The sequence below is a fragment of the Anomalospiza imberbis genome, chromosome 2 (assembly GCF_031753505.1).
Source record: "Anomalospiza imberbis isolate Cuckoo-Finch-1a 21T00152 chromosome 2, ASM3175350v1, whole genome shotgun sequence".
Classification (NCBI taxonomy): Eukaryota; Metazoa; Chordata; class Aves; order Passeriformes; family Viduidae; genus Anomalospiza; species Anomalospiza imberbis.
Genome location: NC_089682.1, coordinates 6,842,398 through 6,853,100, shown reverse-complemented (window position 1 = coordinate 6,853,100; position 10,703 = coordinate 6,842,398). Strand labels below are relative to the sequence as shown.

The window sequence follows — 10,703 nt, the reverse complement described above, 5'->3', positions numbered from 1 at the left end:
AACCCCATTGTGTCCTATACATCAAATTAATGGAATGCCACCTCATTTTGGGAAGATTCAAAAATATAAGACAGTTGTCCTACAGCAACTAAGTCTGCAGATTTAAGCATAATTTTTTATTTCATTTGAAATGCCCTGACTCTCCATTGCTGTAAGGGAATCCTGAACTGCTTAGACAAGGATGGAGAACTGTCATTGTTCGTGTTTAGTAAATGCAAGATGGAGCTTCTTGAGCTGAGGCTTTGACTGTGCCACACCCAATGTCCCAAAGCTGCTTCTGCTGTTTGCACCTTTAGAACTCTCACCTGTGCACAATTACAAGATTAATATCTACCATGTGCAAAATACCTGATTTTAAAAGTGGCTGAAGTTGTAAGAAATGGACAGGGAAGAGAGACTACAGCCAAAATAGTGTTTTAGATTGGTTATTGAAGATTTTGTCCTTTTAGACATCCACATAAAAAGCAACATGCACAACAGTTGAGGCTTTTAAAATAAGTAATTCCCAGATACTTTATCAAAAAGATTTGTGTATGAAGCACTAAATTAAATCCAGTAAGAGCATGTGACATTCTCTGTTCTTGGAGAAGAACAAACATACCAGAAAATAAAATATTTTGGATAATACTGGATTCTGTCCCAGGATTAACGAAAGTTAACAAGATATCCATTCACCTGGTTTGCTGAGCATCAGGATTGGCTCTTTTCAAGTGTTTACACAAAAATCCTCATAATTTTGCTCAGAGCTGGTTTAGAAATGTGGTTTGATTTTCACTTCCAAGCCAGAAAACCAGCACGCTACAAAAGTATCAGCCCAGCAACTAATATTAAGTCAACACACATAAAACCACCATAGAAACAAAATCATGGGAATTTTTTTTCCTCTTCTTTACAAATTCTATTAAGTTACAACTGTCAATCTGAAGACAAGTTAATATATACACAGTATTTTATTATCAGCTTCTCAAATTCCTGCATAGAAACACACGCAGGAAGTGTCAGTTTCTCTGCACTGTTTAGGAAGAGCAGAGATCCTTGCTCAGGATCATCTCCTGTCAAACAAGTGATTTCTTTGGAAGGTGGCAAGTCATAAGCTGCCACATCTGGTTCCTAGGAGGAAGACAGACACTGACCTAAAGCTATTACCATAAGTGAAAGCATTTCCACATTTGGCATGCACACCAAAGACACAGCCGAAGGTGCTGGAGGTGGGAGGTACCGGCACAGCTGAAAAAAAGATCTAAAAAACTACCAATAGTAGCACTGGAAAGGAACCACCTCCCGGACAAGTAGAATTTTTGACATTATTTATTTCTCCAAGTCAGCAGAAACTGTCAGTTAGTATAACATAGATCTATATACTGCAAAAATAGGATAAAGATCTAACAGTTGTTTCTTCTGCTGGTAGAGCTTCAGCAAAGAGGTCCCTGTGCTCATGCTGGCATGCAGAGAACTGGTCTCTCTTACACAGCAAATCTACAGAACACCCCAAAATGCCCTGCTTTCTGAATTTCATCAAACAGCTCAGAATACAGTTAAGGTGATGACACAAATTCATGCTTTTCCATGTTTGGACTGAACTGCTGACACGTTGCTGCACAGGGATGGATATTACTGCTTACCTGGTGACCGTGTGGACTTCTTATGACCATGAATTACCACTTAACTCCCAGATGAATTCCAGCATTAAGCCTTTCAAAGACAATCCAGGTTTTAAACTCATGCTAACCAAGGACAGAGAGGGCAATAGACAGAAGTGACCACATGATTCAAGCAAGACAGAACAATAATAATTAAGGTCCATAACCAAAGCATTTAGCCTTTATTTTTAAAATTTTCCTTTAAAAAATCCCTGTTTTTTTCTTTATAATGACCCATTTTCTAGACTAGTTCACTCCCCTTACTACCCAAAGCTAGGAAAGTATTTCTGAGATTAAAAAGCAATTTTCTCTTCAACATAGTGACAAACAGCATTATGATGACTTTTTTCCTATTTTCAATAATAATTCTCCTACCCATGTATTGGTTTTCCTTATTGCCAGCAAAATAATTTGTCTTTTTTTGTAGGGAAAAAAAAAAAAAACCAAAAACAAAACAACCCAAAACCTTAGGGTTTGGATCATCTTCCCCAATTTCTTGACCACCATATGCTGTTAAAACACAGATCAGCACACAAAACCCAGCAGAACTTTAATGTGGGTAGTACAAGGAACATGTAAATTGCAGGTCATTTTACTACAAACTCCTGGACAATAGAAAAGCCACTGCTAAAGTACAAAAATGAAGCACCACAGGATTTTTTGTTCCAAATATCAAGAAAATAGTTCAGTAATTTAAGCTTTCCTTTCTTTACCTCGGAGTAAAAGAAAACAACCTTAAGGAAAACAAATGCAGAAAAAGAAAAGTGTTAATGAAACTGCTTTCTCCCTAACTGACCTACTGGCAGATTTCACTAGTTTATGCTGCTTTCCCTCATGTGCCAAATGGGCACGTATTTCAGACAGGTTGACTAAATTTGGCAAGATGGCAACAATGTAAGTATTAGATTTATGTTTTGTGGGACACAAAATGACATCCCGCGGGTTCTGTGGGTCAGTCTGCTATTTTGTTGCTGCCTTTCAATACGTGCACATTGCCACATGAACCCAAGGATGTCTCATCACATTTTGCCTGCTCTGCTGCAAAAGGATTTGCCTCATAGTCAGAGGCCTCCTGAGTGATTGGGAGCATGATGTTGACTCCACACCTCAAAATCCTTGCTTAAACAGCAGCATCAGTAGAGATCAAATGTGGCTCCTGAGCTTCTTCAGACTCTTGGGTAAGGAGATGACCTCTGTCCTCAGTTGCTTAGCTGGTCAAGGCCTGCAGCTGCCCAGAACTTCAAAAAGCAGGAATGAAACCAATTGGAACTGATACACCCAGCTTCAAACACCACAGTTTTTCCAGGGGTGGGTCTTGCTGCAGGTGACTATATAAAAGTATGCCTGGACTACAGAAGACCATGAGATTTCAATTGTATCCAACAGGGACTGATCTACCACTCCTTCAAACTTGCTACTTGATTTGGAAGTGACAGCAAATAAATAAATAAACTAACAAATAAATAAGGGCATCTGAAAGTCCAATGCCAGCAAATCAGGCAGGGTATAGGGGGTTAAGAGTGGCACTGACAGTACTAGAGGGGGTTGTGACTTAAGTGCACACAAGTTTCAGCTGGACTAGGACTCTGCTTCTACCGTCTCCTGATTTGCTCTGTTGTTCAGCAATCCCTGTCTTCCACTGAGAAATGGTTTTGTCTACTCTCCTTTCTGCTGATTTATACTCAGGATACTGCAAAGTGGAAACTTGACACCTGAGAGTCAAGATCCACACAAACAATCTGCATTGAAATCCCATATTTATGGCACATTCCCAACCAGTCAGGGTCTTGGCACTGATTTTGGCACCTGGGGAAAGTCTGCTGAGAAAATCCATGACACAGAACCATGGACAATACAGATGAACACAGATGTGTGATGATAGTGTTTCCACTATTAACAGACTATGGCCCATTCCCAGAACCAAAAATAACCTGGGTTTTAGCTGGATTTCAAACTTGCAAGTCACAAATGACTTAAACACAAATGCCTGTCTCTTATACCAATACTCCCAACAAACCGGCTGCTGACTCTCTTATGAAGAAATGCATCATCATCAAACCCAGATGCTTTTTTTTTTGTTCTTCCTGCATTTGCATCAGGAAGCAGAGCTACATTACACGAGTCTGCTTTTAAGAGCAGCAGGGACACACTACTCTGAGTCTTCACTTGCATTATTTAAGACTTTGTCTTGACCAGGTCTCCATTCCTGCCAGTGTCTCTGCACCATCAGGACCAGAAAACGTGTGAGGATCCACCTGAAAAACACCACTGACACATTAGTTTAACACTTACAGAGGCACAAATGGTCTTCAGTATCATGAGCACGATTAGAGAGTGGCAATTAAAGGAGATCCAGCAAGCAGCAGCATCCACTGCATAGGCTGGTCTTTGACCTTGTTCACAGAACTCCCAAAGGCAGCTAATGGGCTCTACTTTTGCTCTAGAACACCTAGTGATCATCAAACAGGAAATTCAAATGGGAAAAGCCAGCCCAGACACGGAGCTTCAGCCAGACACCAGAGAACTGATGCAATGCTGTTACAGAAGGCTGTTCTGATCCATTTCCAGCAAAAAGGGAATGAGCTGTGCCCTCACACACCCACGGCAGGGCTCAGCTCCTCCTCCACACCACAGCAAAGCCAAGATCGAATGATCTGCAAACACCTTACTTAAAAAGCCCTAAAGCCTCCTGGCTGTGTGGTACTGTAAAGAGAAACGTGGTTCCTTGGGTTCCTGGTTGAGCTGGGAAGGGTGGAGGAACCCAAGGAAGGTGTGGGAAGGCTGGGAAGGTGTGGAGGCACAGGAACAAGCATGGATGTCCCATTCCTGGAGTGTTCAATGCCAGGTTGGATGGGACTCTGAGCAGCCTGGTCTAGCGGAAGGTGTCCCTGCCCATGGCAGGCGGCTGGGACGAGATGACCTTTTGAGTCCCTAAAGGCAGTCTATGATGCTCGGGTAACGCTTCATCTACAAGTCGGGCTGGTGCTGCGCTAAGCCGTACGAAGCACGGAAAGCTACCAGCAAAGGCCCTTTCCTTCCCGCGCCTAAAGAAATTCAGAGCTTTACTCACAGGCGAGGCGAGCCCAGAAGCCCCATTTCCCAGGGGCTGCCATTCCGTCCTTCGCGCTTTGCCCACCGCTCCAGCCGGGGCCGGGCCGGGCCTTCCCCGCCCTCACGCCCTGAGGCCCGCGAGGCATCGCGAGACTTGCCGCGCGTCTCGCGCGAAGCGCGCGCGGCGGCCCACGCCACGTGACGGCCGCGGGGGCGCGCGCGCGCGCCGGCGGGGCCCGCTCCACCTGTCACGGGCTCCCGGGGGGGGGGGCGGGGGCGAAACCAACGGCGGGGGCGGCCCCCGCCCTTCCGTGCGGCCGTTGCCTGCCGGCCCAGCAGCTCCCTCGCAGCCCCGTTCCCGCTTCGGGAGGGCTTTATTTTCCGCTTGTGCTAAGAGCGCCACGCCCGAGGCGGGGCGGGGGGTGCGAGCGTGCCTACTGCCCCCCGCCGGTGGGACATGGCGCCTTCCTCGGCGGCGTCCACTCCTCCAGCCCGGAGCCCCCGTTACGCAACTCCACCCGTGAGCGCAGCCCTCCCTCGTTCCTCCTCCTCTTTCCACCCCAGCACCCGCCACTCCCGACATGTCCCCCCCTCCCCCGCCGTTCGCTTTTAAAGGCGCATCCCAACCTGCTGGTGCTCGCTAATCGAAAAGCTCGTCTGACTGACGGCCCGCTCGGCCTATCACAAACGGCGGCTCTCCGAAACCCCACCCCTCTTATCACCTACCGACCAATGGCGCGAGGCCGGCGGGGGAGGCGGGCGGCGAGGGCCAACCGAACCGGAGCGCAGCGGCGGCGGAGCGCAATGACTGACGTAAGTCAACAAAGATCACGTGGGGCGCGGCGGCGGCGCCGATTGGCTGCGCGGACGCGGGCGGGCGGGGCTGGACGGGGGGGGGTCGCGGTGGCGGCGCGCGGGGTCCGCGGTGTGACACAATTACAACAACTTTGGGCAGCGGCTCCGGGGAAGTTTGTACGGGCGGCAAAACACACCCCGAGCCGCGGGACCGGCGGGGACGGTCCCCCCCGGCTCCCCGACACCTCGGCTCCCCGCGCCGCCGGCGGCGAGCGGCGATGTAAACACCGCTCAGCCGCCATCCGCAGCCGCCGCCTCCTCCTCCTCCTCCCCCGAGTCTCCAGCGCTGGGGCTCCCTCCCCCCTCCTTCCCTCCCTCCCTCCCTCCTCCTCCTCCTCCGAGCAGCGGGGCTTCCCCCCGCCTCCCTCCCTCCCTCCCTCTCCTCTCCTCTCCCCTCCCCTCCCCTCCCTCCCTCCCTCCATCCCTCCCTCCCCCTCCCTGCCGGCTGTTGTTGTTGTAATAAAAGTTGTGGTGTGTGTGTGTGTCGGGCACCCCGCCCCGCCCGGCGCTGGGGGGTGTTGGGGGCGCGCAGGGAGGGGGGGGTGCGATCCGCGAGTTAATTACGCTGCGTTTCCATGAAATCGTGCGGAGTGTCGCTCGCCGCCGCCGCCTCTGCTGCTCCTTTCGGTGATGAGGAAAAGAAAATGGCGGCGGGGAAAGCGAGCGGCCAGAGCGAGGAGGACTTCGCCAGCTTGACAGCCCAGGAGAGAGAAGCCCTATCCGGCCTCGACAGGTACGCGCTCCCCACTGCGCCCCGGCCGCCTCCGTGTCCCGGCTCGGCCCGCGCTCCCTCCGTGTCCCCCCGCTCCCCTGCCCGCGGCTCCCCGTGCGCCGCCGCTCCCGGGCCGCGCTCTGCCCTCGCCCGCCCGCCGCGCTGACTCTCGCTAACGCCGGTGCCTCTCTCTCCCCTCCCTCCCGCCCGCTCCCCTCCTCGCAGCCGGCTCTTCGGATTTCTGAGGCTTCATGAAGATGGCGCCAGAACGAAGGCCTTGCTGTTAAAGGTAAGCGCGAGGGTGGATGTGGAGCGGGGATGGGGGGGATGGGGGGGGGAAACGGGGGATGGGGAGCGAGGCGGCCCCGCCGCCCCTTCCCTCGGGACCCCCGGGCCCGCACGGTGAGTGTGTGCAGGGGGTGTGCGGGGGGCACCGCCACCTCCGCGGGGTCTCAGCGCGCCGCTGCCGCCTTTGCCCCTTTCCTTTTTAACCCCCCCTCCCCCCCGCCATTCTCCCCGAGCGGGACGAGGGGAGCGTGGCCATGCGGGTGCCCGTCCAGCCCTGGAACGGGAAAGTGGCGGAACCCGGGGCCGGGAGCGGACGGGCCGGGGGAGGGGGCGCGGGGGCGGAGGGGGGGAGGCGGAGGACGAGGAGGAGGAGGAGGAGGAGGAGGCGGCAGCGGGGGGAGAGCGAGGGAGGGAGGGCGCGCTCGGCGCTGCTGACGTTGCCGCTCCCCGGACCCTCCCTCGTGATTTTCGCCCCCAGCCGCCGGGAGCGGAGCCGGGGCCGGAGCCCGCAGGGAGCGCGGGGTCCGGGCTGGGGCGGGCGCGGCGCTGAGCGGCTCCGGGAGCCCGTCCGAGTGACTTGTTTACTCTGCGGGCCCCGCTGCCTCCATCCAGCGTGCCCGGTCCTCACCGAGCCCCGCGTCCCGCCCGCCGTCCCGGCTTGACAGGGAGCGGGGCGTCCCGCGGGCTGCTGCTGCCCGGCCCGGTGTCCGGAGAGAGGTGTTTGTCTCTGTGGAAAGTTGTTGGCCCTGTCATTTAGTTAAGTAATGGCTGCTCCTGTCGGCCCAAGATGGCCGGACAGGGAGGAGAAAGAGAAGGGGGGGGAGGTAAACACGAAACAAACACCGGGAGCGAATATGGGGAGCGTGGAGCCCCCGGTGAAGGCTGAGGGAAACTCTCCTGCGCATCCCAAGTTCTTTCTGGGCGCTTTCCTGCTGCTTTGCAGCGCCGGTGCCCTCCTTATCAACCTGTAGCACGTTCTGCTGCCCATCCGTGAGCTGCTGACAAAGGCTGTGCGGGCCGAGTGTCTGCCAGCTGTGCTTAAAACAGCAAACGCCAGGGAAGCGTTCGGGTAACTGAATAAGTGGGGCTGTTTTTGAAATGCCACACGGCTGAAGCAAAGGGGACAGTGCTGCTCTGGTTCCTGCTTCCTGGCTTGTTCCTGTCAGTAGTGTGGCGTTTGACACTGCTCATCCCATTGTTGTGCCCGGAGTGTATCGTGGAGAATTTTTTTTTTTTCCTGCTGCTGGTTTTGGTTGATCTGAAGATTTGACTCTAAAGCGTGTTAAATTGGATAGCCCAGGCCTGTGCTTGTGTTTGGGTGTTTATTTCTGGCAGGATTGGAAAAGCTCAATGTCAGGACGTGGGGGGAGGGGGGAGGAATGGAGGGAAAAAGCAAGTACACTTTCCTTTTTTGCTTATATTTAAAAAGAAAAAAAATCTCGCGGTTTCCTTTCGATTTCCAGAGTTATTTATAAGAGCACTTCTTCCCATTAATCAAAAAGGTAGGGGAGTGACATGCCAAACCAGTTAAATAATGTACATTAACTGTTGGTGGACCAGAACTCCTTTCTGCTGTGTGAATGCTGCTGAGCCTATCGGAAATATTAGACTGAATCCCGTATGGGATAGAGCTTAAGGATGCCAGATAAAAAAGAAAAGCTTCACATCTAATTAGATCATCTGTCGCATAAAATCCCTGGTTTAAGTTTTATTTTGCGTACTGTAAAATTAAGTGGTGCAAGGAGCAATTCAGCCTATTAATTGAGTTTTGTGCCTTTCTTACGTGTAATGCTTTTTTTTAAATGCCAGTCAATTGTAATTTTAGTGTATACAATATGGAGTTGCGGGGCATTGTGATAGTTTTGAAATATGTTTTCAGAATTATCTGTGTATGTTCTTTTACTGTATTAAGCTGCGAATCCATGCAGCGAATACTAAAAAAATCCCCAAGCAAACCAAATATTTGCTATTTTGCCTCAGTTTTCAGATGGTGTTTTGTACATTTATGAATTGCACAGTAACTCATGAATCATGTTCTTTGTAAAACTTGTCTCTGAGAAAGGTAGATTATTTAAGGAAGTAGAAGGATTAAAACATTGCTGTTGAATGCAGAGATGTTCGAGAGGAATTCTTGGTTTGAACCAGTTTCAGTTTTGTTTGTGATTTTTACTTTGAAGGAACGTGCTTATGTTTCTGTTACTGATAAGAAGTTGCTATTTTTAAGGTATTTTCTGCTTCGTTCCTGTTCTGTGTGAAGCTTTATGCAATTTATGCTCTACTGAGGGCTTTAGAACAATTAATCTAGCAGACCGCTTTAATTCGATGTAGCAGTTATTTTTGTAGTAGAAACTGTGGCTGAATATATGTGCAGTTAATTAATAGGTTTTACAGCGATAGCAACAAAATGTTTCCTTTTGTGCATGGAGCAACAACAGCTAACAAAGACCCTAGACTACATAATTATGAAATCCTGACTGACTGATTTAAGAATCTACAAGGCAGCACGTTACAGTGTGAGATTTATGTGCAAGTGTAGCAGGTAAGGAAAAGCATTGAGTCATGTTTCCTTCACAAAGGCAGAAATTCTCAGTGCTCCCCTCGATGTGAGAGGAGCCCACCCACTATTGAACCTTTTCCCGATGCTGCCAGGCTGGAGCAGTGAGTGCTCTGTGGGGCCTGGCAGTGCTCCCTGGTTACCTCAGCTTGAGGTGCCAGGAGCAGGGTACCTGTCTGGGGAGGCTCATGGGAGGTTTTGGGTTGTAAGTATTTGGGGAACAGCTCCCTTCCCTGCCTGGGTACTTGTGCAGCTGGAGGAGTCTGTTCTGGGCTTAAATTTGGTGCCTGGGTGAGAGAAGATGCTCCTTATTTTTGGTGGGGTTCACTAAGGTGTGCATTGGCTTGGAGGGGATTGCAGGAGGCCTTTGCAGTGGGAACTTGGGTTTAACAAAGCCACACCCTGACAGGATTTAATAATAAGAAAACTGGCATCTCTTTGAGGGATGGAGGAAGCTTCATGTCTACAGCTTTAATTTAGTTGTGGGTTCTGTTTGTGCTGCAGGTCTGCAGTCCCCCATTTTTTGGTGGTTTTGCTTTGTAGGATGTATGGGCTGTAGTATTGTGAACTGAGCCAAGCTGTGCTGCTGGTTGTAGCAAATCAAAAGGGCAGATAGGACGCGAGATCTGGACGATTTTATGAATTATTGAAGGTATAGATTAAGGGTCAGGAATATTGTAATGTTGCCCCATATACTGGATGTGTGAAAAGCCTAAAGAAACTTTCCTGTAATGGTGTACGTGCTGTGAGTATGTCTGACAAAGGAATGGAATTTTCTGTTGCCAGAAATTTTGCGTTTATTTTGCAGAAAAAGGAGCTTGAAAATCATAGTTTGCAGTTAGTGTGGTTTTGGGAAAGAGGGGAGGGAAATTAAGAGATCACCTTTCAAACTGGTTGAAATGCTGGAAATCAAACGTAGTCAGTCTTGTGCTGGAGAAAGTGCTCACTGTTATGCTTCCGTAGTTGACAAGAACATTAACGTGAAGGAGGAAAAAAAACCCAAAACAAAAACCCTGCTGGTGTCTTGATGTCTCTTTCTCCCAGGAAGGCATTCTGGCAGGAGGTGAGGCTTAAAGATTACTTGTGGGGGGAGGGTGGGGATATCCATTGTATTGGAAGTGAATTGCAAAGCATTTCCTTTTTTTTTTTTTATGATGTTTCCAGTGTTTAGCCAAAGTTGACTTGATTGCAGTGACAAACCATCGTTTCATAAGCTGTAATTGGCATCTATACAGATGTAGGTTGATGTAGCTGGTCTGATGTATTGGGTATAAGATGCTTGTTAATTCCTATTCATTGAGTTTAATCAGTTTGTCATATCCTGTGGACAAAAACTGAAGCATGTTTCCATTTAAAAGTATTGATGTTGAAGTCGATTTGGAGAGATGAAGTAGTTCCACACAATATGCCATGTTTTAGTCTGTGTTACCTCTCATGGTTTAGCAGCCCTTTTGTTTTCCAGCTGATTTTAAAAATGGTACTTCCTTTGTGTAAAGGCCACATGTGTTGACAAAATTAACAGCGTGCTTATCTGTGCTTTTATGAAGCTTACAGAATAAATGCACAGTGACAATATTCTTTCATTTTTCTTACAGTTGTAGTG

General features: G+C 49.5%; 1 protein-coding gene and 1 long non-coding RNA gene across 19 annotated transcripts in view; one reads left to right on the top strand and one right to left on the bottom strand.

Moving 5' to 3' along the window:
• Positions 1–1,293: 1,293 nt before the first annotated feature.
• LOC137468220 (uncharacterized) lies at positions 1,294–4,873 on the bottom strand. Of its 2 annotated transcripts, none has more exons than XR_010995811.1 (2): positions 4,310–4,873; positions 1,294–3,895 (listed from the first exon to the last, which is right to left on the bottom strand). It is a non-coding gene; the product is annotated as an uncharacterized lncRNA (long non-coding RNA). The 2 variants fall into 2 exon arrangements; XR_010995810.1 differs by having other exon boundaries at positions 4,345–4,873.
• Positions 4,874–5,560: 687 nt separating this feature from the next.
• The window catches only part of KDM6A (lysine demethylase 6A), a 150,648-nt gene continuing 145,505 nt past the window's right edge, over positions 5,561–10,703 (top strand). For 9 of the 17 annotated variants that reach the window (XR_010995808.1, XR_010995809.1, XM_068179688.1 and 6 more), the window contains exons 1-2: positions 5,562–6,279; positions 6,484–6,547. Coding sequence is in view for 15 of the 17 variants with exons in the window: in XM_068179688.1 (XP_068035789.1) it covers positions 6,122–6,279; positions 6,484–6,547 (222 nt within the window). In the remaining 2 variants the exon portion in view is untranslated. Of the gene's footprint in view, positions 6,280–6,483; positions 6,548–10,703 lie in introns of all 17 variants that reach the window. The other 8 variants (XM_068179696.1, XM_068179692.1, XM_068179699.1 and 5 more) reach the window with 3 other exon arrangements.